Consider the following 26,163-nt stretch of genomic DNA (forward strand, 5'->3'; position numbering starts at 1 on the left):
GAAGAAGAAGAAAAAGAACTAAATACCAGCAGAAGAAGAAGTTAAAGAAGAATCAACAGCAGAAGAAGAAGAAAAGAAGAAGAAAAGAAACATCAGCAGAGGAAGAATAATAATTCTCTATACAGCTCAGACCATCAACACTCAGCAGTAAGTACATTCTATTCTATTCTATTCTATTCTATTCTATTCTATTCTATTCTACAGTCATTCTTCAGACGCTTTAGCGTCCTTTGTGTCTCCTGGAAGAAGCAGTTGAGCGTGAATTTTCCTGACGGTTCGAGATCAGAAGTAGTTTTTAGTGAGTCCAGAATGAGAGAAATGAACTGCAGATAAAGTCAGTCCTCTGATGATTGCTGTCTTCTGTCCTGCTTGTGTCTGTGCACGTTTAGAAGAGGACGTGGACGCAGCAAGATGTGTGCAGCTAAAGGCGTGGCGGTCGGCATCGATCTGGGCACCACCTACTCCTGTGTCGGGGTTTTCCAGCACGGAAAAGTAGAAATCATCGCCAACGACCAGGGCAACAGGACCACCCCCAGCTACGTGGCCTTCACCGACACGGAGAGGCTGATCGGGGACGCGGCCAAGAACCAGGTGGCTCTGAACCCCGGCAACACGGTGTTTGATGCCAAGAGGCTGATTGGAAGGAAGTTTGACGATGCGGTGGTGCAGGCGGACATGAAGCACTGGCCCTTCAAGGTGCTTTCAGAAGGAGGGAGGCCCAAAATCCAGGTGGAGTACAAAGGGGAGGACAAAGCCTTCTACCCCGAGGAGATCTCCTCCATGGTCCTGGCCAAGATGAAGGAGGTGGCCGAGGCCTACCTGGGCCAGAAGGTGTCCAACGCCGTCATCACGGTCCCGGCCTACTTCAACGACTCCCAGCGACAGGCCACCAAAGACGCGGGCGTCATTGCGGGACTCAGCGTGCTGAGGATCATCAACGAGCCCACGGCGGCCGCCATCGCGTACGGTCTGGACAAAGGCAGGTCCGGAGAACGCAACGTCCTGATCTTCGACCTGGGAGGAGGCACCTTCGACGTGTCCGTCCTGACCATCGACGACGGCATCTTTGAGGTGAAGGCCACGGCCGGAAACACTCACCTGGGCGGAGAGGACTTTGACAACCGCATGGTCAACCACTTTGTGGAGGAGTTCAAGAGGAAACACAGGAAGGACATCAGCCAGAACAAGAGAGCCTTGAGGAGGCTGCGCACAGCTTGCGAGCGGGCCAAGAGGACCCTGTCCTCCAGCTCCCAGGCCAGTCTGGAGATAGACTCTCTGTACGAGGGCGTGGACTTCTACACCTCCATCACCAGGGCTCGCTTTGAGGAGCTGTGCTCCGACCTGTTCAGGGGAACGCTGGAGCCGGTGGAGAAAGCCCTGAGGGACGCCAAGATGGACAAGGCTCAGATCCACGACGTGGTCCTGGTGGGAGGCTCCACCCGAATCCCCAAAATCCAGAAGCTCCTGCAGGACTTCTTCAACGGCCGGGAGCTGAACAAGAGCATCAACCCGGACGAGGCGGTGGCTTACGGCGCCGCCGTCCTGATGGGCGACACCTCGGGCAACGTCCAGGACCTGCTGCTGCTGGACGTGGCGCCTCTGTCGCTGGGCATCGAGACGGCCGGAGGAGTCATGACGCCCCTGATCAAACGCAACACCACCATCCCCACTAAGCAGACCCAGGTGTTCAGCACCTACTCTGACAACCAGCCCGGGGTCCTGATCCAGGTCTACGAAGGGGAGAGAGCCATGACCAAGGACAACAACCTGCTGGGCAGGTTCGAGCTGACGGGAATCCCGCCCGCTCCGCGAGGGGTCCCGCAGATCGAGGTCACCTTCGACGTGGACGCCAACGGCATCTTGAACGTGTCGGCGGTGGACAAAAGCACCGGCAAAGAGAAGAAGATCACCATCAACAACGATAAGGGACGGCTCAGCAAAGAGGACATCGACAGGATGGTGCAGGACGCCGAGAAATACAAAGCCGAGGACAACCTGCAGCGGGACAAGATCGCCGCCAAGAACTCCCTGGAGTCCTTGGCTTTCAACGTGAAGAGCAGCGTGCAGGACGACAGCTTGAAGGGCAAAATCAGCGAGGAGGACAAGAAGAAGGTGATGGACAAGTGTCAGGAGACCATCAGCTGGCTGGAGAACAACCAGCTGGCTGACAAAGAAGAGTACCAACACAAGCAGGAAGAGCTGGAGAAAGTCTGCAACCCCGTCATCAGCAACTTGTATCAGGGAGGGACGCCCGCCGCTTCTTGTAGAGAGCAGGCAAGAGCCCACAGCCAGGGGCCCACTGTGGAGGAGGTGGACTAGAGTGGACCTGAACGTGGACTCTGCTCTCTGGACTCTGAGGCTGTTGGACTTTGGTCTGAATGGAATTTTTTCTTTGTTCTCCATCAATGGTTGTTTATTTGTTCTCCATGTAAATATTTTCTTCTTCTGTGGTCCTAAAACTGGACGTTTTGATCCAAACTGTGTTTTTGTATATTTTGACTTTTAAAGATGTAAAAAGTTTCAGTCTGTGTTTCCTGTTTGCTCTGCTGGAATAAACTAACAAGGTTTTCTAAATGTTTTGCTTTGTTTTTCTGGTTTCAGCAACACAGAACATGGTTCTTATTTACATCCAGGTCAGAGAGAAAATGTTGCTTTACTGGAGCTAAGAAGCGCCAACATCATCGTTTCTCTTATTGGTCGTCAAAGGGATTTTTATCTGTGAGGAGTTCAGGGAAAATGGGATGTTTCAGCTCCTGAGGCCACTAGAGGGCAGCAAATACTGACATTTGTAAGACATATTTTATGTTTGAAGAGAAAGAAAACCTGGAGCTCCATGAAATAAAAACTTTGAGTGGATATAAAATTATTGACTTCTAGTTTAATAAACCACCGATTCTGTTATTATTAGTACCAAGATGATATTATTATATAACTGGGTGAGAGATAGACGTTACGTCTCTTTTAAAAAATAAAGTGCCTTTCATTAATCAATTGAATATAAAGACAAAAATCAGATTTAATTTCAGAAATATATAAGATTTAACATTAATGTGAAACAATCAGTTAGAACTAACTGAATATCAATACAGGTGGTGAAAAATGATACAGCATCTTGTTATCGTTTTAGTTTAAAATCTAAAACATAAATAACAATCAGAATGATCAGAAATATAAAAAATCCTGTAGCCGGTTTTGAGCTCATGGTCATCTGTTTGTTTATTTATGGGTTTAAAGCGCTGGATGATCTCAGCTGTGATGCGTTTTGATAAAATTCCTTCCCTTCACATTTTTCCACATTTCCTTCGTGTTTTGCATATTGTTACTATTCTACTTATGTCTTGTTCTATTGCGGTACTGTAGTAGTTTATATTGTTTTGTTCAGCAGCTTAGACGAGGCCTTTCTTTTCTCTCTCTCTTTTTCTCCCTTCATCTTCTTTTTTTCCCTGTTCCCCTGCCAGGTCCAGCACGGCCATATCAAGACTAATGATGATTATAAGAAACTTTTTTGAAAAAAGAATAATAATAAAAATATTCAGATTATGAAGGACATCTATATCAATGAGATGTCTCCCTTGACAAAGCAAATCTGTCTGGCAAAAATATGGCACGCAGATTGCTGTTCTGTATGCTGAGATGCTGGACAGGACAGGTAAAAAAAAAAAGAAAAAAGAAAAAAAAAAAGTAAATATCTCGTCCCTAAAATCCAGCTGCTGGTGACGCTGCGTGCTCGTGCTCCAGATGCAGCCGCCGACGCGCGGGCACGAGACATTGCACTCGTCGACCTCACCGCAAGTATCGCGAGAATTGAGCCAGTGCGAGAAGAAGGGCTCCAGGCAAGACATAGCAATATTCATATTTAGTAACAACAACAACGTTCAGGAAAATGATACTTTGGTCTTGTGGACAGAGAGGATGACGACTCGCGTGGTGCTTTTCCGCGCGGATGTGCTCTTGTGAACAGGTACGAGTCTCCCAGCTCACCGCTCGAGCTCTGTTGATGGCTAGTTAGCTGGTTTATTAGCAGCTAGCTCGCTGCTAACAGTTAGCTTCGGTCGTAGAGAAGGTTTGACTGTATCTGCTGCTGGATTATTCAATCTGTGGTCATTTAACCATCAGCTAACATCAACCAGCACCAAACCAGTTAGAAATAAGCAGCGGTGCAGGACGCTAACCATGGCCACGACCAAGCTGGGGGTCGGTAGCTTTTGTTAGCTTGCTAGCGTCTGTAAAGAGCTGATTGAGCAAGACTCTTACAGGAACACAAAATGTGCGTTTATTGCGATTAATGATGATTCTTACACCCTTAATATAATGAGAAGTTCAAACAGGAACCAGAAGAAATGCTGGAGTACAAGTAGAAGCAGCTGAAGTTATTACCAGACGTGCATCACAGGTGAAAAAAACCCAAAAACAGTTACCATCATTACATTCCTGATTGTTTGTGTTTATTTGATCAATAACCTGCGTGGGATTTCTACATCCAAACTTTTAGTCGTTCATCTGAACACTGGCTGAAAGTAGGTGGGAAATTCTCACATTTTGTTTACTGTTTTACATAGAGTTTTTTTTATTTTGCTTTTTCCACCTTATAAATAATAAATTCACCTGTTGTCCGTGCAGGAGTGATCGTATTTATCTATCTGCTTTGTGGACAACTTGAACAAGCCTCTGACTGAACATGTTTTGTTGTTTTTATTTACCGTGCTGTGTATGTCCAGTCGATTTCTTCTCTGAACAGTCAGTTCCCTGAGTAGCAGGTCAGTCCCCAGAACAGAACCAAAACTCCTGCATGAGTTGTTCAGTTTCTTTAAGTCTCTGGTTCTGGTTCTGCTGCCTCAGGCTGTCCAACAGCTTCTCGTCCATTACTGATACTCTCCACAGCTGCAGAATAATTCATGCAGATGGCAGCAAAACGGAGGTATACAGTGTAAACAGAAGTGGTGAGAGTACAGATTCTTGTGGTGCTCCAGTGCTGCAGACGTACAACGTTTCAGTCTGTTTGTCACTTGTCATAAATCCAGGTGGGTGTGTAGGTTTCCACCTCGACTTTATGGAGCTTCTTGCATTGCAAAGCAGTACATGAGCCTCAAAATGATCTCTAAATCAGGTAGATGATTTAAACCCCAAAATGTAAGATGAGTAAATTGTAAAGGGTGATGACGTGAGATGTTAGAACAACTGTTCTGTGGTCCTCTGGTTGAGATTTAGGTCCTAAACGAGACAGGATATTTTCCACAGCACATGCACTCTTTTCTGACTCAGGATGGTGTTTAAAAGTGCTGAAAAATCTGACATAAACGTTCTGAGAAGGTTTACAGAAGCCATCTGGAGACAGACAAGAGGTGGAGACAGAGGACTACAGGAGACAGGCAGGCTAGAGGTGGAGACAGACAGGCTAGAGGTGGAGACAGAGGACTACAGGAGACAGGCAGGCTAGAGGTGGAGACAGACAGGCTAGAGGTGGAGACAAGACAGGCTAGAGGTGGAGACAGAGGACTATAGGAGACAGACAGGCTAGAGGTGGAGACAGAGGACTAAATGAGACAGACAGGCTAGAGGTGGAGACAGAGGACTACAGGAGACAGACATGCTAGAGGTGGAGACAGACAGGCTAGAGGTGGAGACAAAGAACTACAGGAGACAGACAGGCTAGAGGTGGAGACAGACAGGCTAGAGGTGGAGACAGAGGACTACAGGAGACAGACAGACTAGAGGTGGAGACAGAAGACTAGAGGTGGAGACATAGGACAACAGGAGACAGACAGGCTGGAGGTGGAGGATTACAAGAGACAGACATGCTAGAGGTGGAGACAGAGGACTACAGGAGACAGACAGGCTAGAAGTGGAGACAGATGACTACAGGAGACAGACAGACTAGAGTTGGAGACAGAGGACTACGGGAGACAGACAGACTAGAGGTGGAGACGGAGGATTACAGGAGACAGACAGGCTGGAGGTGGAGACAAAGGACTAAAGGAGACAGACAGACTAAGGGTGGAGACAGAGGACTACAGGAGACAGACAGACTAGAGGTGGAGACAGAGGACTAGAGGTGACAGATAGGCTAGAGGTGGAGACAGAGGACTACAGGAGACAGACAGGCTAGAGGTGGAGACAGACAGACTAGAGGTGGAGACAGAGGACTAGTGGAGACAGAGGACTACAGGAGACAGACAGACTAGAGGTGGAGACAGAGGACTACAGGAGACAGATAGGCTAGAGGTGGAGACAGACAGACTAGAGGTGGAGACAGAGGACTACAGGAGACAGACAGGCTAGAGGTGGAGACAGAGGACTACAGGAGACAGACAGACTAGAGGTGGAGACAGAGGACTAGAGGTGACAGATAGGCTAGAGGTGGAGACAGAGGACTACAGGAGACAGATAGGCTAGAGGTGGATACAGAGGACTACAGGAGACAGACAGGCTAGAGGTGGAGACAGAGGACTACAGGAGACAGACAGGCTAGAGGTGGAGACAGAGGACTACAGGAGACAGACAGGCTAGAGGTGGAGACAGAGGACTACAGGAGACAGATAGGCTAGAGGTGGAGACAGACAGACTAGAGGTGGAGACAGAGGACTACAGGAGACAGGCAGACTAGAGGTGGAGACAGACAGGCTAGAGGTGGAGACAGAGGACTACAGGAGACAGACAGGCTAGAGGTGGAGACAGAGGACTACAGGAGACAGACATGCTAGAGGTGGAGACAGACAGACTAGAGGTGGATACAGAGGACTACAGGAGACAGACAGGCTAGAGGTGGAGACAGAGGACTACAGGAGACAGATAGGCTAGAGGTGGAGACAGAGGACTACAGGAGACAGATAGGCTAGAGGTGGAGACAGAGGACTACAGGAGACAGACAGACTAGAGGTGGAGACAGAGGACTAGAGGTGACAGATAGGCTAGAGGTGGAGACAGAGGACTACAGGAGACAGACAGACTAGATGTGGAGACAGAGGACTAGATTTGACATGCAGCGTTCTCCCAATCACATGAATAAAATACCAGACTACAGGGAGGTGGTGTAGTGGTTCAGTCTGACATGATAGAAGTCAACAATCTGCGTATGAGTGTGTGTGTGACATGTAGTGTTAAGTGCTTTTAGCAGTTCAGACGGTCTGTTTACGTTATAATAAACCTTCAGATTTATTTACTGTCTCTTTTCCTTTTTTAACACAAATCACATTAAATAGAATAGAATAGAAAATATAATTGCGGTGGGAAAATCAAATCCAAAAATTAAAATCGGGATTGTTTTGCTTCACAATTTAAAAATCGATTTTTTTGGTTCAAAAATAGATTTTAAAAAATCCATTATGAAATTTTTGTCATTTTTATTGTTTTTATTGATCTTTTTACATATCTTCTTGGGCATTATAGCAATTTCCTAATTGAAATCAAGAAAAATGAGCAAAAAAAATGTTTCTACATTTATTTTGTTTTTTAATCTACAAAAATGAGCAATATCAAAGAATTGTGAGAATCGCAATTTAAATAGAATCAGCACTCAAAAAAATCGTAATCGAATCAAATCGGGACAAAAGCGTATCGTCACAGCCCTAAAATATAAGTAAAATAAGAGGATAATTTTTAGCTGCTCAACGTGTTGACATGCAGGTCGGGTTGCAGGTTCCACACAAACAGGTCAGGTTTGTGGATCCTAACGGGTTCTGATGGGTAAAACTGGACCCGTGCAGGGTCAACATATGTTTTCTAAAACATATGTTGTTGGTTTTGTTTTTCCTTCCAAACCTGCATCACTTCCTCCTTCTTGATGTTTTACTGCCGTTGGCAGACGTCGCCTTCTGTTTGGTTGCTGGTTGTAAGCAAACCGAGACCCCGGCTTTCAAGCTCACCAGAGTCTGCTTCTTTGGTCCACATCAGAGTGCGGTTTGTATTCATACTGCGTCAAACAGATCGTACTGTCCCTGCGAGCGGACCACGCTCTGTCTCCTGAGAATATTCCGGAGTTGTTTCACCTTTAATCTTTGATTCAGTGAAGTTAGATTTTATAAAACATTTGCAGCAGGTCAGTGTACATCTGGCTTCTTGTCTTCCGTCTCATTTGTACTTTAAACGTTTGTTGTGCGCTCAGTTTGCACTGGCTATAAAGTGACGCTTTTTGTCGACGTGGATGTGAGATTGACGTTCCTGTCTCTTTTCCAGGATGAAGCAAGGCCTCTCTGGATGCAAGTCAGCTGATGAGGATGGGAAAGACCTTGTGACCCAGCTGTGGAACTTCCTCCACTTGCCTGTTTAAGAGAGTCGTTTCCTGCTGACAGATTTGTGTTTTGCATCAGAAAATAATGTAGCAAACGTGGGACCGCTGCGGATATTTGAGCTTTTTTTTTTTTTTTAAGCTTATAACTGGTTGTTTTTGATGGGGCCGAGCGCCGCGCTTCTCTTCACACCCATCTGTAAATTAGAAGACCAATGTGCTGTGTTTGCTCCAGTTATTTACCCCAGCTGTGCGGTCCCTTCTGCCCCCCGCTGTACGTTTGAGCTGGTTTGACATATCGAGAGTCCGTCAGCGCCGGCCTTTCACCAGGATGAACGGCTCTCTTTTAACCCCTCCCAGCCCGCGGGCAGCCAACTCCTCTCCTTTACCTCCATCTCCCTCCCCCTCTCCATCCCCTCCATCACCTTCTCTGCTGCCTTTGTCCCCCAGGCCTCCCCCTCTCCCACCACTAGTAAGCCCCCCGCCCCAGACTCACCCATCCTCACTGTCTGAGACGCCCACGCCGTCCCCCTCGCCTTCCCTGAGCTGGACCGAATTCTGTGAGCTCCACGCCCGCGTCGCCGCCGGTGACTTTGCACGCCACTTTCGGGCTTTTCTGTTGGAGAACCCCCACTACACAGCGGACTCGGCGGCCGCTTTCTGCCGCCGCTTCACCGACCGCTTCACAGACCGCTTCATTCGCCACTTCCAGAGCGAGCTGGAGGGGGCGCTCCCCCCGAGCTGTGCTTCAGGGCGGGATGACATGGTGAGCTGGGCTCCCCCGTCAGACGCTACTTCCCTGGAAGAGGAAGCAGTGTCGCCCCTGTCAGCAGTCGGGGGGGCGGCCCTTCCCTGCCCCCCCACTAACACGTCGCGGGCCTCGTCCAAGCCTGCGCCGACGCGGCTGGTGTTGGAGAACCGCAGCGGGGACCGCTTTCAGGATTCTTACGCACACGGCCAAGTCCTCCCTCCATCGTCATCGTCGTCATGCTGCTCCTCGGTGGGGGGGAACAACGGGAGACGCGAGGAGAGGGGCGCCGTGCTCGGCCCGGGCAACGGGGAGGCACCTGTGGAGGAGGAGGAGGACAGCTGGCTCGGCGTGGCGTCGGTCGGAGAGGACGTGGAGCCAGAAGAGCGAGAAATGGAGTCCTCAGAGGTGGAGCATGCAGACCCCTCCATCACACCTCAGTTCCCTCCTTCCTCCATCACTCCTCCACCCAGCTCCAAAGGTAACGGCACCCCCAGCTCCTCCAAAAACAAGCTAAAAAAGCGCTTCTCGCTACGGAACGTGGGCCGCAGTGTGCGGGGGAGCGTCCGCGGCATCCTCCACTGGCGAAGCTCCTCCAGCGACTCTGCTCAGAGCCAGCTGCCCTCCAGCTACAGCTATACCATGGGTGTTCAGGACCCCCCCAAGAGGAACTCTGGCACACAGCCTCCTACACCCACCTCCTCCATGCCCGTGTCCCTGTCCATGCCCCTCTCACTTCCTCACTCCTCCTCCTCCTCCCTGCCGCCCTCATCTTCCAGCAGTGCCACCTCCCTGTCTCTGTCGGAGGCGGCGCGGGATCGACGGCGGAGCAATGGTGAAGGAGGGGAGAAGGACAAGTGGAGCCATCGTCTGGAGAAACTCCGGTTATCACGATCACCTCCCCCTGTTCTCACGCCGGCCACCTCCGGCTCTCACTCCACCTCCTCCGCACTGCCTCCCAGCAGCGCCGCCCCCATGGGGCCTCCCAGGAAGGTGGGGCGGCTGGTGCGGGAGGGCGGGGTGAGTGTCAGCTCCTCCAGTGACGAGTTGAGCGGAAGCCACGGGTTCTCCGGCTTCTCCTTTGGTCTCCTGCATCACAGTACAGAAAACAACAACACTGCCTCAGCTGCATCCTCAGCATCCCAGGCGTGTCCGGTGCAGCCTCTGGCCAGCGGAGGGAATGTGCCCTGGAGGGGGGGCCGCTGGCACAAATGTCGGCTGGTGCTGAGAGAGAGGGACAGAGAGGGGGGCGAGCGGGGAGAGGAATACTACCTGGAATTTTTCATTCCACCCAAAGTAAGTGAATCTCCCCTATATTTTATCTGCCTCCTGTCTGAAATGAAAGAAGGGTTGCATGTACAAAGACAGTGTCTACAGAAATCTGATACATGGGACATTACTGCAGGCGTGTTACAATCAACATGTGTGTTCCTGTGTCAGAGTAAATCTACCTGGAACACAGTAGAACATGTAAATGTTTTCTCCTCCTGGAAAAAAAACACGTTACTTTCAGTAAATACCAGAAAATGGCAGCTAAGTTTACCTAGGAAGGAGTGAAGTAATCCTGGGAAGGAGTAAAGCAATCCTGGGAATGAGTAAAGGAATCCTAGGAAGGAGTATAGGAATCCTACGAAGGAGTATGTAATCCTAGACGGGAGTAAAGCAATCCTAGGAAGGAGTAAAGCAATCCTAGGAAGGAGTAAAGCAATCTGAGGAAGGAGTATAGGAATCCTACGAAGGACTATGTAATCCTAGACGGGAGTAAAGCAATCCTAGGAAGGAGTAAAGCAATCCTAGGAAGGAGTAAAGCAATCCTAGGAAGGAGTAAAGCAATCTGAGGAAGGAGTATAGGAATCCTACGAAGGAGTATGTAATCCTAGACGGGAGTAAAGCAATCCTAGACGGGAGTAAAGCAATCCTAGACGGGAGTAAAGCAATCTGAGGAAGGAGTAAAGCAATCTGAGGAAGGAGTAAAGCAATCCGAGGAAGGAGTAAAGCAATCCGAGGAAGGAGTAAAGCAATCCGAGGAAGGAGTAAAGCAATCCGAGGAAGGAGTAAAGCAATCCTAGGAAGGAGTAAAGCAATCCTAGGAAGGAGTAAAGCAATCCTGTGAATGAAAAAAGTAATCGTATGAATGAAAAAAGTAATCGTATGAATGAAAAAAGTAATCGTATGAATGAATAAAGTAATCGTATGAATGAATAAAGTAATCGTATGAATGAATAAAGTAATCGTATGAATGAATGAAGTAATCGTATGAATGAATGAAGTAATCCTAGGAAGAAGTAAAGTAATCCTAGGAAGGAGTAAAGCAATCCGAGGAAGGAGTAAAGCAATCTGAGGAAGGAGTAAAGCAATCTGAGGAAGGAGTAAAGCAATCTGAGGAAGAAGTAAAGTAATCCTAGGAAGGAGTAAAGCAATCCGAGGAAGGAGTAAAGCAATCTGAGGAAGGAGTAAAGCAATCCGAGGAAGGAGTAAAGCAATCTGAGGAAGGAGTAAAGCAATCCTAGGAAGAAGTAAAGTAATCCTAGGAAGGAGTAAAGCAATCCGAGGAAGGAGTAAAGCAATCTGAGGAAGGAGTAAAGCAATCCGAGGAAGGAGTAAAGCAATCCTGTGAATGAAAAAAGTAATCGTATGAATGAATAAAGTAATCGTATGAATGAATAAAGTAATCGTATGAATGAATGAAGTAATCCTAGGAAGAAGTAAAGTAATCCTAGGAAGGAGTAAAGCAATCCTGGGAGTAAGTAAAGCAATCCTGAGAATGAGTAAAGGAATCCTGGGAATGAGTAAAGGAATCCTAGGAAGGAGTAAAGGAATCCTAGTTGTAAGTAAAGTAATACTTGATGAGGATGATGATGTTCTTCAGTAGAAGGTAAAAAGTGAAGCTTAACAGGTTTCCAGGTGTTTAATAGAGGTGTTACCAGGTGAATATCTCGGGAAGCCATCAGCTAAGGATGATGATGATGATGATAATGCACACTTCTATCAATGATCAGGAGAATCCAAGTTTAGACGTGAAGCACAACATAGTTTATGATAGGAGGAGAAAATACTTCACTATAAAAACGTCCTTCATCTCCATGGAAACTAGCAGGACCTGCTTCTCCATGGAAACTAGCAGGACCTGCTTCTCCATGGAAACTAGCAGGACCTGCATGGTTCATGTCAGGGAGGACTACAGGAACCTTCCTGCATCTTTTTAACTTTGACCTGATGAGTCACCGTTTGATCCTCAGTCGTCGAAGCCCCGGCTGACCGTCTCCTGCTGCTCCATCGTAGACGTGAGGAGCACCACAGCGCTGGAGGTTCCTGACAAGGAGAACACGTTTCTGCTGCAGGTGATCATTTCTGTGCTTTCTCATGTTGTCCCACTGGAGGTTCTGCTGTTCCTCACCGAGACGTTTGTCCTCAGCGAGGACGGAGATGTCCCCGCTGCATGCTGTGGTTTCTTGGCTGTTCATTTGGGGCTGAGTTGGATAAAGTCTCTTCCATGCAGCTACGTTAACTCTGCAGTTTGAGTTTCACAGGAACCAGAATACAAACTTAGTTCAGAGTAGACTGAAAAAGCAGAGGATTGTGGGTAAAATCAGCTGGATTTTACAAGGCGATTAAAAACTGCGAGTCTTTCTGTCTCACTTGGTCCTGCTAACATAACTAGACTCCTGAATCCTGTTGCAGAGAAGAATTTGTTGAACTTATTGATGAAACCAATTGATGAGACCAATGGTTCCCAAACTTTTTCAGCAGGGTCCCCCTTTCATCAACGACAACTGTAAAGCTCCCGTCCCGTCCCGTCACATGAACCACAGAAACATAGTAAGAAATGCGTCATTAGTTTAGTGACCGTAATTAATGTACTTAAAACCATGTCAGAATTATGATCCATTCTTCTGCTTTAGTGTGAAACGTTTTAAACCAGGAATCTCTTCCAGCTTCTTCAGCTCAGCCGAGTTTTCAATGAGACAATGCTGCTTTAGTAAAACAACTCTGCCAGACATCATAGTTTATTTCATGGTTTATTTCTAAAGTAACCTGCAGGATTTTCTTTGTATTCAGGATGAAAAGTCCCAAAGTGCTGTTGGAACTTGTTTGGTTTCATGTGTGTATATATAGAAATATAATATAGAATATATAGAATATAATATTTTTGATGCATGCTGCAGACTGTGGTCTCTTCATTACCCATCATTGATTATTACTGTTACTTGACTTTTACCTGGTCAAGTAGGAGCAGACCTCTCCCTGAGCCGTCACCTTATCGTGGTGGAGGGGTTTGTGCGTCCCGAAGATCCTAGCAGCTATGTTGTCGGGGGCTTTATGCCCCTGGTAGGGTCACCCATGGCAAACAGGTGTCTAGGGGAGGGACCAGACCAAGCACGGCTCATAGACCCCTATGACGACGACAAACCTGGGCATAAATGTTCCCTTGCCCGGACGCGGGTTACCGGGACCCCCCTCTGGAGCCAGGCCTGGAGGTGGGGTACGAGAGCGAGCGTCTGGTGGCCGGGCCTTCGCCCATGGGGCCCGGTCGGGCTCAGCCCGAAAGGGTTACATGGGCCCCACCTCCCGTGGGCTCACCATCTGCGGGAGGAGCCGTAGGGGTCGGGTGCAATGTGAGCTGGGCGGCAGCAAGGGGCGGGGACCCTGGCGGTCCGACCCCCGGCTGCAGAAGCTGGCTCTAGGGACGTGGAACGTCACCTCTCTGGTGGGGAAGGAGCCTGAGCTTGTGCGCGAGGTTGAGCGGTTCCGACTAGATATAGTTGGACTCACCTCGACGCATGGCTTGGGCTCTGGAACCAGTACCCTCGAGAGGGGCTGGACCTTCTTCCACTCTGGAGTTGCTCATGGTGAGAGGCGCCGAGCAGGTGTGGGCATTCTCATCAGCCCCCAGCTTGGTGCCTGCACGTTGGGGTTTACCCCGGTGGATGAAAGGGTAGTTTCCCTCCGCCTCCGGGTGGGGGGACGGGTCCTGACTGTTGTCTGTGCTTATGCGCCGAACAGCAGTTCAGAGTACCCACCCTTTCTGGGGTCCTTGGAGGGAGTGCTGGAGGGTGCTCCTTCTGGGGACTCCATTATTCTGCTGGGGGACTTCAATGCTCACGTGGGCAATGACAGTGAGACCTGGAGGGGAGTGATTGGGAGGCATGGTCCCCCCCCTCTGAACCCAAATGGTGTTTTGTTATTGGACTTCTGTGCTCGTCATGGATTGTCTATAACGAACACCATGTTCCAGCATAAGAGTGTCCATATGTACACCTGGCATCAGGATTCCCTGGGCCGCAGTTCAATGATCGACTTTGTAGTCGTATCGTCGGACCTGCGGCCACATGCCTTGGACACTCGGGTGAAGAGGGGGGCGGAGCTGTCAACTGATCACCACCTGGTGGTGAGTTGGCTCAGATGGTGGGGGAGGAAGCCGGTCAGAGCTGGCAGGCCCAAACGTGTTGTGAGGGTCTGCTGGGAACGTCTGGCTGAGTCCCCTGTCAGAGCGAGCTTCAACTCCCACCTTCAGCAGAGCTTCGAACATGTCCCGGGTGAGGCGGGGGACATTGAGTCCGAATGGGCTGTGTTCCGTGCCTCTATTGCTGAGGCGGCCAGCCGGAGCTGTGGCTGCAAGGTCGTTGGTGCCTGTCGTGGCGGTAATCCCAGGACTCGTTGGTGGACACCAGCAGTGAGGGATGCTGTCAAGCTGAAGAAGGAGTCCTATCGGGCCTTCTTGGCCTGTGGGACTCTGGAGGCAGCTGATGGGTACCGACGGGCTAAGCGGCATGCGGCTTCGGCCGTTGCCGAGGCAAAAACTCGGGCATGGGAGGAGTTCGGCGAGGCCATGGAGAAAGACTTCCGGACGGCTTCGAGGAGATTCTGGTCCACCATCCGGCGGCTCAGGGGGGGGAAGCAGTGCTCCATCAATACTGTGTACAGTGGAGATGGGGAGCTGCTGACCTCAACTCGGGACGTTGTGGGTCGGTGGGGGGAATACTTCGAAGACCTCCTCAATCCTACCAACACGGCTTCCCATGAGGGAGCAGAGCTGGTGGACTCAGGGGTGGACTCTCCTATCTCTGGGGCTGAAGTCGCTGAGGTGGTCAAAAAGCTCCTTGGCGGCAAGGCCCCGGGGGTGGATGAGATCCGCCCGGAGTTCCTTAAGGCTCTGGATGCTGTGGGGCTGTCCTGGCTGACACGCCTCTGCAGCATCGCGTGGACATCGGGGGCAGTACCGCTGGATTGGCAGACTGGGGTGGTGGTTCCCCTTTTTAAGAAGGGGGACCGGAGGGTGTGTTCCAATTACAGGGGAATCACACTCCTCAGCCTCCCTGGTAAGGTCTATTCAGGGGTCCTGGAGAGGAGGGTCCGCCGGATAGTCGAATCCCGGATTGAGGAGGAGCAGTGTGGTTTTCGTCCTGGTCGCGGAACAGTGGACCAGCTCTATGCCCTCTCTGGGGTCCTGGAGGGGGCATGGGAGTTTGCCCAACCAGTCTACATGTGCTTTGTGGACCTGGAGAAGGCATTCGACCGTGTCCCCCGGGGGCTCCTGTGGGGGGTACTCCGGGAGTATGGGGTACCGGACCCCCTTGTACGAGCTGTCCGGTCCCTGTACGACAGGTGTCAGAGCTTGGTCCGTATTGCCGGTAGTAAGTCGGATTCGTTTCCGGTGAGGGTTGGACTCCGCCAAGGCTGCCCTTTATCACCGATTCTGTTCATAACTTATATGGACAGAATTTCTAGGCGCAGCCGAGGGGTTGAGGGGATCCGACTTGGTGGCCTCAGGATTGGGTCCCTGCTTTTTGCGGATGACGTGGTCCTGTTGGCTTCGTCTGGTCGTGATCTCCAGCTCTCGCTTGAGCGATTCGCGGCCGAGTGTGAAGCGGCTGGGATGAGAATCAGCACCTCAAAATCTGAGACCATGGTCCTCAGCCGGAATAGGGTGGATTGCCCTCTCCGGGTCGGGAGTCAGGTCCTGCCTCAAGTGGAGGAGTTTAAATATCTCGGGGTCTTGTTCACGAGTGAGGGAAGGATGGAGCGTGAGATCGACAGACGGATCGGTGCGGCGTCTGCAGTAATGCGGGCTCTGCGCCGGTCCGTCGTGGTGAAGAAGGAGTTGAGCCAGAAGGCGAAGCTCTCGATTTATCAGTCGATCTACGTTCCTACCCTCACCTATGGTCATGAGCTGTGGGTCGTGACCGAAAGAACGAGATCTCGTATACAGGCGGCTGAAATGAGTTTCCTCCGCAGGGTGGCCGGGCTCTCCCTTAGAGATAGGGTGAGGAGCTCGGTCATCCGGGAGGGGCTCAGAGTAGAGCCGCTGCTCCTTCGCATCGAGAGGAACCAGTTGAGGTGGCTCGGGCATCTGGTCAGGATGCCTCCTGGACGCCTCCCTGGTGAGGTGTTCCAGGCACGTCCCTCGGGGAGGAGACCCCGGGGAAGACCCAGGACACGCTGGAGGGATTACATCTCTCGGCTGGCCTGGGAACGCCTCGGGATCCCCCCCGCAGAGTTGGCAAATGTGGCTGGGGAGAGGGAAGTCTGGGCTTCCCTGCTTAGGCTGCTGCCCCCGCGACCCGACCCCGGATAAGCGGCAGAAGATGGATGGATGGATGGATGGAGTAGGAGCAGATATGCTGCATCATATTCACTTCTCTTTTTTTAGTACTTGAAGTCTCCTGTTGATTAATCATCATTGGTACTTTTACAAATTAGTCCAGTGCCAAAACTCCAAAGTTTTATTTAGCGTTGCTGCTTCACGTCCATCCCATTAAATTAATTGAATTAATTGAATTCAAATTAATTACATTAATTTAATTTAAATTAATTAAATAATTGAATGAATTTTCTTTTGGGGATTAATAAAGTATTTTTCATTTCATTAAAGATGGGAAAGTCGGCTGAAATAAGCTGAAACTGTCTGAAGTAATTATCATTTTAAAAAAATCTTATGAAAATCACTGCATTGTTTGTGAACTTTGGTTCAACAGAAATATTAAAAAAAAAACAACAACAACAAAATAAACATGATAAAGTCATTTAGTTTACTCAAGCTGTTTTATTGATCCTCTGAGGCCATCAGGTGCAGATTTCTGTGACTCAGAAATCTGCGCCTGTTGATTGGTGTTTGGACTCACTGCTCATCACCTCTAATTTATCCTTTTTTTTTAAATTTTTTTTATTTTAATTAAATTTTCAACTCAATCAAATTAAAAATGAATGCCTTATTTTACTTATTTAGAATTTTTATTTCATATTTATTATTACTTTGAGTGACTTGTGAATTTTGCCTTTTGTTTCATGGAAAGGTATTAATACATTTTTATTGAACCTGGTATTCCCATTGAGATGAGAAAAATTCCATATTTTGACCATCAGATATAGAACTATTAACTCCAGGTAATCAATACACCGATCCATACCAGCTGATTAGAAATTCTTCCTGACTCAAACTTTCCCAACTTTCTTTAATAGACGAAGGTTAAATCACGAATGTCTGACCCGAGGTGTTGTTCTTCTCAGCTGGACGGGTTGGCGCAGTACGTGATCGAAACCCGGGACGCCGTTCAGATGAGAGCCTGGCTGAGCGACATCAGGAACGGCATCTGTCTCAGGTGATGATCGCGCCGCCACCATTTGCTGCTTCAGACTGTGTCCCTCTGGTTTTAACTGTCCTCTGTTTGCTGCAGTGAACAAGAAGATGCTGAGGGAGTGTGTGGGGGACCGTTGGACATCAGCGGGACGCCGGAGATCGGCGAGCGTCTTTCCCAAGGTGAGCTTCTGACAGACGCTTCTGTTTGGCAGCTCTTCATGCAGCGAGGTTGTTTTAACTGGATGACACGTGAAGCAGCGGACATGTAGAGGTCGGCGTGGGTTACAGCTGGGCTTCATCCAGACAGTTGTTCTAGGATGTACAAGCAGCTTGTTTAGGTCTGTCAGAGAGTCTGGTCTGAATTAACCGTCGTAGCTGATGGTGAATCTTTAAGGTGTACTGGTGGTTCCAGTTTGCAGTTTTACCACTAGATGTCAGTGGTTCTTCCACTGGTTCCTCCACTGGGTCTTCCACTGGTTCCTCCACTGGTTCCTCCACTGGTTCCTCCACTGGTTCTTCCACTGGTTCCTCCACTGGTTCCTTTAGTGGTTCTTCCACTGGTTCCTCCGCTGGTTCTTCCACTGGTTCCTCCACTGCTTCCTTCAGTGATTCCTCCACTGGTTCCTTCACTGGGTCTTCCACTGGTTCCTCCACTGGGTCTTCCACTGGTTCCTCCACTGGGTCTTCCACTGGTTCCTCCACTGGGTCTTCCACTGGTTCCTCCACTGGTTCCTCCACTGGGTCCTTTAGTGGTTCTTCCACTGGTTCCTCCGCTGGTTCCTCCACTGGGTCCTTTAGTGGTTCTTCCACTGGTTCCTCCGCTGGTTCTTCCACTGGTTCCTCCACTGCTTCCTTCAGTGATTCCTCCACTGGTTCCTTCACTGGTTCCTCCAATGATTCCTCCACTGGTTCTTCCAGTAGCTGTTCCGGTGTTTTAGGTCTGTACTGATATCCGCTGTTCCTTCTGCCTCCTCAGTGTGTTATGGAGGCATTGGAGGCTCCTCTCCTCTGATGGATCCTCTCCCTCCGGAGCTCCCACCTCGAGCCCCTCTCGACGAACCAGACGGTAGGATCCTTGGTGGAGGCGGAGCTAGTCTGGGTACACCTTTTGCTGAGACGCCAGAGGCCACAGGTGAGTTTACCTCAACAAGTTGCTTTAGTTTAAACTGTGCCTCCTGACATTATTTACAATAGTATAAAAAAAAAAAAGCTAAATTGAGGAATAAAACCAAATGTAATAAAATATTATGGTAAATGATAACAATAAACACAGCCGTTGGTGTTGGAGAGGACTTGAGCATCAAAACAATAAAAATTGTGTGAATGAAGAAGACATCTGACCGTTAAAATAAAATAAGTCAAGCGTCTCTGCAGCAAGGCCTTGATGCTGCTCGGTTTGGGACGTTTGGACCTGAAACTTCTTGCATACTTTTTCTAAAATGCTGCTAAATATTAAGAATTAAGTTTCATTTAACCCATCATGTTCTCCTCCATCACGTAGGGTCCTTCCTCTTCTCTGACGTGCCGACGGCGGAGGCGGTGGAGCACCCGCTCAGTGAGTGTCAGTGGTTCCACGGCACCCTGTCGCGCCTCAAAGCGGCTCAGCTGGTTCTGGCTGGAGGTCCGGCGAGCCACGGGGTGTTTCTGGTCCGGCAGAGCGAGACTCGCCGCGGGGAGTACGTCCTCACTTTCAACTTCCAGGGCAAAGCCAAGGTGAGTGGAGGAATTTGCCTGCTGACCTTCCAGAGTCACGGAGTCTGTCACACACCTGACACGTTTCCATGGTAACCCCTCTGTCTTTATCAGAGTGATGTAATGATCAGCTGCCAGGTTGTTGCGTAGGCGACATCAGGTTTCTCGTGTCAGAGGAGCTTCGTCGATTGTTTTTGGGTAAATCTTTATTTTTGTCCTCTCTGTGCTCACAGCACCTCCGCCTGTCCCTGAATGAGGACGGTCAGTGCCGAGTCCAGCACCTCTGGTTCCAGTCCATCTTCGACATGTTGGAGCATTTCCGAGTGCATCCGATTCCCTTGGAATCCGGCGGCGCCTCTGACGTGACGCTCATCAGCTTTGTGGGCGCCACCGCCGTTCGCCAGCCAGGTATGAGCGAGACGGGTGGAACGGGGAGCACAGCGGGATGCACGACAGTGACATCATCAGATGTTGAGCCAGTTAAACCTCAGATCTGAATGAGGTCATCGGGTCAATTACACAGATTAATTATCATCAAGACTTCCGATTTTCTTAGTTTGATTCAGTTCAGCTTTATTTATACACCTTGGTGTATAAACCAAGGTGTATAAACCGGTATAAACCGGATGTTTATCACGGTCCGGTCGAAACAAATCCACCATGTGGTCCACATCAGTCTGGCTTATTATAGCTGGGTTCATAAAACACAAACCTCCATCAGAACCAGAACCGGGAGGGAAACCTCCACCAGGACCAGAACCAGGAAGAAAACCTTCATCAGGACCAGAACCAGGAAGGAAAACCTCCATCAGGACCAGAACCAGGAAGGAAAACCTCCATCAGAACCAGAACCAGGAAGGGAAACCTCCATCAGGACCAGAACCAGGAAGGAAAACCTCCATCAGAACCAGAACCAGGAGGGAAACCCTCCATCAGGACCAGAACCAGGAAGAAAACCTTCATCAGAACCAGTACCAGGAAGAAAACCTTCATCAGAACCAGAACCAGGAAGGAAAACCTCCATCAGAACCAGGAAGGTTCTTTATAGGCCCAGACCGGTTGGGATGGAGATTACAGGAAAGAGGGTCAACCAGCAGCAGGACTACTAAAAGAAGAAAAGAAACACAAACAAACGACAACATCAGGTGTGTTAAAAAGAGAGTGAAGAAAGCAGTGGAGCCCAGTGCGTCACGGGACGTCTCCCAGTGCGTCACGGGATGGCCTGTAGCAGCAGGACTAAAGAGAAGGATCAGGGTCGGCGAAACAGACCTGACTAGAAGATTCATCTGGAATCCAGCGGAACAGTTGATCCATGATGACGCCATTATCACATTTCCAATCTAAAAAATGATCAATATCGCTGCTGTGTTGCTAAGAGACCTGACAAATAATGACAGTCACTTCCTGTCAAACTTTCCACCAATCAGAGAGCTTAGAACAGTTACGTCCAATCAGGAGAAGCCAAAGATCAGAAACGGTGAACCAAAGAACAGCTCCTGGTCCAGAATGATTCCTGTTTTCCACATCTTCTCCTCTTCCTTCGCCTTCATCTGTTGCTCCTCCGTTCTCATCTACATGTACACAAACACCTGACCTCTTAAGTGTAAACAATCATCACCTCGTTGGAACCCATGTGTACCTGAGCTTCTGGAAGCTCTGCAGCAGTTTCAGTGTTCTCAGATGATTCCCAGATGATTCCAGCTGACTTCCCATTCACTTCCCAGCAGAAGTGAATGGACTGTGTAACTGCACCCGTCTGAGTTCTGACCTTTCTGTTGTTGTTGTCTTGTTGTATCCGCTGGATCATCCCTTGCAGGCCGGGACAGGGCAGGCAGTCGGCCTACGGTCTGCGATGTCATCACCACGCGTCATCCTGACTCTCCATCAACCCCCATCTCTGACTGTGTGTAAGTGCGACCGGACTCGGCCGAGAGAGGGGTGAATGAGTGAATGAGTGAGGACAGTTTCTGGTCATGTGATGCCTCAGAACCAATCAGGTCAGGCTTTCATCACATCAGAGGAGTTCAGAAAGTCGTTTTCTACCTTTTAAGTGTCCTTTTAAAAATATTAATACAGTTTTTGTGTAGGAAAAGTAGCAGATATTCAGCCAATTTTTCAGCCATGTTTATTTAAGTCTTTACTGAAACAACGTAAGAAGAAAGAAGAATCTATAATATAAACTCACACACGATTAAACTACAGTAAATTGAAATGAGCTAATAAATTTGAACTAAAGGCTGATTTTTAACATCTAAGCACATAGTGAGACAGAAGAAAACAAATTGACTTATTTGTTATTTACTTATTGTGTCTTTAACAATCTTTTTAAACTCTTACGTAGTTCTTCCTTATTATCTTTATCTGGGTTGTTCTGTAAAATGACCCTGAAGCAACACTATTTTTTAACTTCGTTTTTTTAACATATTTCATGTCCTTTAAAATAAAGTTTAATAACTGTATAAGTTGATGAATAAAAGACAGGACATATCTCGTTCTGCTTCGTAGGAGTCATAGTTTAAAAAAACAAAGATTTTAACCAAAGGGCTGAACTAGTGTTTGAGGGAGTTTCATGAGAAAGAAAAACCTCTTCACACATGAGCTGCAGTAGCAAAAGTTTATTAATCACGTTGTTTTCTACTATTGTACATGATTAGTCATGTTCAAGACGCCTCCACGTCGTCCATTAATTTCTGATAATGGACACCTCAGAGGACATTATCCTGCTTATACCATGGTCACTCACAAAGGAAATAATATAGGATCAATCACTAATGTTGTTTTTACTGTTTAAAATCATGTTTTTAACAAGAAGCGGCGGAGTGGACTATTTAATGTCTCTTGTTGTGGCGTTGCTAAGGTAACCGCCGTTGGCAGCACCTGCAGCTCGTTTGGCAGCAGATACTATTGAAACAAATCACCGATGATGGTGAAATATGATCGTGTTGCGGGATGTGTGTGACTCTGTGGTCCAGGGATCTCAGTGTGTATGAACCTGAGTGAGTGTGTGCACACGCCGCGCTGTCAGGCGATGGAGCCTGAAAGATAAGAGTGTTAATGTGGCGTTCGTGTGTTGTTTATGTGACGTTCATGCGGCATTAATGTGGCGTTAATATTTTCATGTAGCGTTAATGCTGCGTTCATTCGGCGTTCATGTGGTGTTCATATTTTCATGTGGCGTTACTGCGGTGTTGCTGCGGCGTTCATTTGGTGTTCATGTGACGTTCATGTGGCGTTACTGCGGCGTTAATTTGACGTTCATGTGGCGTTCATCTGGCGTTCATGCTGTGTTCGTGTGGCATCCATGTGGCCTAAATATGGCGTTCATCTGGCGTCCATGTGGCCTAAATGTGGCGTTCATTTGGCGTTAATGCGGCATAAATGTGGCGTTCGTGTGGCGTTCATGCTGCGTTCATGTGGCCTAAATGTGGCGTTCGTGTGGCGTTCATGTGGCGTCCATGTGGCCTAAATGTGGCGTTCATCCGGTGTTCATGTGGCGTAAATGTGGCGTTCATGCGGCGCTAATGCTGCGTTCATGCAGCGTTCATCATGCGTCCATGTGGCTTAAATGTGGTGTTCATCCGGCAGTCATGTGGCCTAAACGTGGCGTTCATGCTGCGTTCATGCTGCGTTCATGCTGCGTTCATGCTGCGTTTATGCTGCGTTCATGTGACGTTCATGTGGCGTTAATGCGGCGTTCGTGTGGTGTTCATGCTGTGTTCATGTGGCATCCATGTGACCTAAATGTGGCGTTCATCCGGCGTTCATGTGGCGTCCATGTGGCCTAAATTTGGCGTTCATCCGGCGTTCATGTGGCCTAAATGTGGCGTTCATCCGGTGTTCATGTGGTTTAAATGTGGCGTTCATGTGGCCTAAATGTGGCGTTCATGCGGCGCTAATGCTGCGTTTATGCTGCATACATGTGACGTTCATGTGACCTAAATGTGCCGTTCATGTGGCGTTAATGCAGCGTTCGTGTGGTGTTCATGCTGTGTTCATGTGCCATCCATGTGGCCTAAATGTGGCGTTCATCTGGTGTTCGTGTGGCGTTCATGCGGCGTTCATGTGGCGTAAATGTGGCGTTCATGTGCCCTAAATGTGGCGTTCATGTGGCCTAAATGTTGCGTTCATGCGGCGCTAATGCTGCGTTCATGCGGCGCTAATGCTGCGTTCATGCGGCGCTAATGCTGCGTTCATGTGGCGCTAATGCTGTGTTCATGTGGCATCCATGTGACGTAATGTGGCGTTCATCTGGCGTTCATGTGGCCTAAATGTGGTGTTCATACGGCGTTCATGTGGCCTAAATGTGGCGTTCATGTGGCGTAAATGTGGCGTAAATGTGGCGTTCATCTGGTGTTCGTGTGGCGTTCATGCGGCGTTCATGTGGCGTAAATGTGGCGTTCATGTGCCCTAAATGTGGCGTTCATGTGCCCTAAATGTTGCGTTCATGCGGCGCTAATGCTGCGTTCATGCGGCGCTAATGCTGCGTTCATGCGGCGCTAATGCTGCGTTCATGCGGCGCTAATGCTGCGTTCATGCGGCGCTAATGCTGCGTTCATGTGGCGCTAATGCTGTGTTCATGTGGCATCCATGTGACGTAATGTGGCGTTCATCTGGCGTTCATGTGGCCTAAATGTGGTGTTCATACGGCGTTCATGTGGCCTAAATGTGGCGTTCATGTGGCGTAAATGTGGCGTTCATGTGGCCTAAATGTGGCGTTCATGGGGCCTAAATGTGGCGTTCATGTGGCCTAAATGTGGCGTTCATGCGGCGCTAAGGCTGCGTTCATGCGGCGCTAAGGCTGCGTTCATGCGGCGCTAAGGCTGCGTTCATCCGGCGTTCATGTGGCCTAAATGTGGTGTTCATCCGCCGTTCATGTGGCCTAAATGTGGTGTTCATCCGCCGTTCATGTGGCCTAAATGTGGTGTTCATCCGGCGTTCATGTGGCCTAAATGTGGCGTTCATGTGACGTTTATGCAGCGTTCATGCGGCACTAATGCTGCGTTCATGTGGCCTAAATGTGCCGTTCATGCTGCGTTCATGCTGTGTTCATGTGGCATTCATGCGGCGCTAAAGCTGCATTCATGCTGCGTTCATGCTGTGTTTATGTGGCGTAAATGTGGCGTTCATGTGGCCTAAATGTGGCGTTCATGCAACGTTCATGCGGCGCTAATGGTGAGTTCATGCGGCGTTCATGCAACGTTCATGCGGCGCTAATGGTGAGTTCATGCGGCGTTCATGTGGCCTAAATGTGGCGTTCATGTGGCCTAAATGTGGCGTTCATGCGGCGCTAAGGCTGCGTTCATGCGGAGCTAATGTTGCGTTCATCCGGCGTTCATGTGGCCTAAATGTGGTGTTCATCCGGCGTTCATGTGGCCTAAATGTGGTGTTCATCCGGCGTTCATGTGGCCTAAATGTGGCGTTCATGTGGCCTAAATGTGGCGTTCATGTGGCCTAAATGTGGCGTTCATGTGACGTTTATGCAGCGTTCATGCGGCACTAATGCTGCGTTCATGCGGTGTTCATGTGGCCTAAATGTGCCGTTCATGCTGCGTTCATGCTGTGTTCATGTGGCATTCATGCGGCGCTAAAGCTGCATTCATGCTGCGTTCATGCTGTGTTTATGTGGCGTAAATGTGGCGTTCATGTGGCCTAAATGTGGCGTTCATGCAATGTTCATGCGGCGCTAATGGTGAGTTCATGCGGCGTTCATGTGGCCTAAATGTGGCGTTCATGTGGCCTAAATGTGGCGTTCATGCGGCGCTAAGGCTGCGTTCATGCGGCGCTAATGTTGCGTTCATCCAGCGTTCATGTGGCCTAAATGTGGTGTTCATCCGGCGTTCATGTGGCCTAAATGTGGCGTTCATGTGGCGTTCATGTGACCTAAATGTGGCATTCTTGCGGCGCTAATGCTGAGTTCATGCGGCGTTCATGTGACGTTTATGCAGCGTTCATGCGGCGCTAATGCTGCGTTTATGCTGCGTTTATGCTGCGTTTATGCGGCGTTCATGTGTTGTTCTCGTTTATGCGGCATTCGGTACCGTTAATTTAGCGTTTGGTGTTCAGTGTCGTTGATGCGGTGTTCGAGGTGCTAATGTGACATTTGGCAGTGTTTATGTGACATTCGGCTGCATTAATGTGGCGTTCGGCGGCGTTGATGCGGCGTTCGGGTGTGAAATGGTCTGTCTTTAAAAGCAGTGTGGACGAAGCTGCGTTGTCAGATTAGCGTTCAGACTGTTGGACTTTCCGCCATGACCTCCATGGACTCCATCACCTGCTCCACCAAACCCTCCACTCACTGTCATCTCTCTGTTTCTCCCTCTTTCCTCCGACTGCCCTTCACCTCCTCTGCTCCTTCTCCTTCCTTATTTACACTTCTCTCTCATCCCCCTCTTCTCCGTCTCCTCTGTTTTCTCTCGTCTGTTGCTTCTCCTCGCAGACTTGACCAGCAGACCCCGTAGTCCACCTCAGCCCCCTCCCCTGCCCCCGGGCCGGCCGCCGCCGCCGACTCCGCCCCAGGAGAGAGGAACCGAACCGGAGCCAGGAGCAGCAGCAGCAGCAGCAGCAGCAGCAGGAGGAGGAGGAGCGCCTGTGGCGGCTAGTGGTGAAGGAGGAGGAAGTGGAGGCAGCGGAGGTGGGAGTGGAGGAGGAGTGGAGGACTGGGAGGACAGGGACACTCCTCTCCGCCAACTGGAATCTGTGGAAGGAGAAGAGAGGGACGGGACGAGAGCCCCCCGAGCCATCGATAACCAGTACTCCTTCTTCTGATGATGATGATGACGATGAGGAGGAGGAAGGCGTATGTCTGTGTGTGTGTGTGTGTGTGTGTGTGTGTGTGTGTGTGTGTGTGTGTGTGTGTGTGTGTGTGTGTGTGTGTGTGTGTGTGTGTGGATGAAGGAGATTGGATGAGGTGCCGTACATCAT

The 26,163-nt window shown here is 49.4% G+C and overlaps 2 protein-coding genes across 2 annotated transcripts; both read left to right on the forward strand.

The window, feature by feature from the left end:
* Positions 1 to 2,444, forward strand: LOC306765348 (heat shock 70 kDa protein 1-like). The gene is made up of 2 exons (XM_079252769.1): positions 1 to 147; positions 390 to 2,444. The coding sequence occupies exon 2, from the start codon at positions 412 to 414 to the stop codon at positions 2,317 to 2,319; it is 1,908 nt and encodes a 635-aa protein (XP_079108895.1). The 5' UTR covers positions 1 to 147; positions 390 to 411; the 3' UTR covers positions 2,320 to 2,444.
* A 1,389-nt stretch (positions 2,445 to 3,833) lies between these two features.
* sh2b1 (SH2B adaptor protein 1) lies at positions 3,834 to 25,847 on the forward strand. Its single transcript, XM_079252901.1, has 10 exons — positions 3,834 to 3,961; positions 8,173 to 10,268; positions 12,212 to 12,313; positions 17,481 to 17,572; positions 17,648 to 17,730; positions 18,527 to 18,682; positions 19,052 to 19,263; positions 19,476 to 19,650; positions 21,059 to 21,149; positions 25,679 to 25,847. The coding sequence occupies exons 2-10, from the start codon at positions 8,556 to 8,558 to the stop codon at positions 25,698 to 25,700; spliced, it is 2,646 nt and encodes an 881-aa protein (XP_079109027.1). The 5' UTR covers positions 3,834 to 3,961; positions 8,173 to 8,555; the 3' UTR covers positions 25,701 to 25,847.
* The last annotated feature ends 316 nt before the right edge of the window (positions 25,848 to 26,163 follow it).

Source organism: Telmatherina bonti, assembly GCF_933228915.1.
Source record: "Telmatherina bonti genome assembly, chromosome: 14".
Lineage (NCBI taxonomy): Eukaryota > Metazoa > Chordata > Actinopteri > Atheriniformes > Telmatherinidae > Telmatherina > Telmatherina bonti.

Coding starts and splice junctions, on each gene's coding strand:
- sh2b1 (XM_079252901.1), top strand. CDS start 8,556: ATGAACGGCTCTCTTTTAACCCCTCCCAGCCCGCGGGCAGCCAACTCC. Junction 10,269..12,211: donor AATTTTTCATTCCACCCAAA/GTAAGTGAATCT, acceptor TTTGATCCTCAG/TCGTCGAAGCCCCGGCTGAC. Junction 12,314..17,480: donor AGAACACGTTTCTGCTGCAG/GTGATCATTTCT, acceptor TGTTCTTCTCAG/CTGGACGGGTTGGCGCAGTA.
- LOC306765348 (XM_079252769.1), top strand. CDS start 412: ATGTGTGCAGCTAAAGGCGTGGCGGTCGGCATCGATCTGGGCACCACC.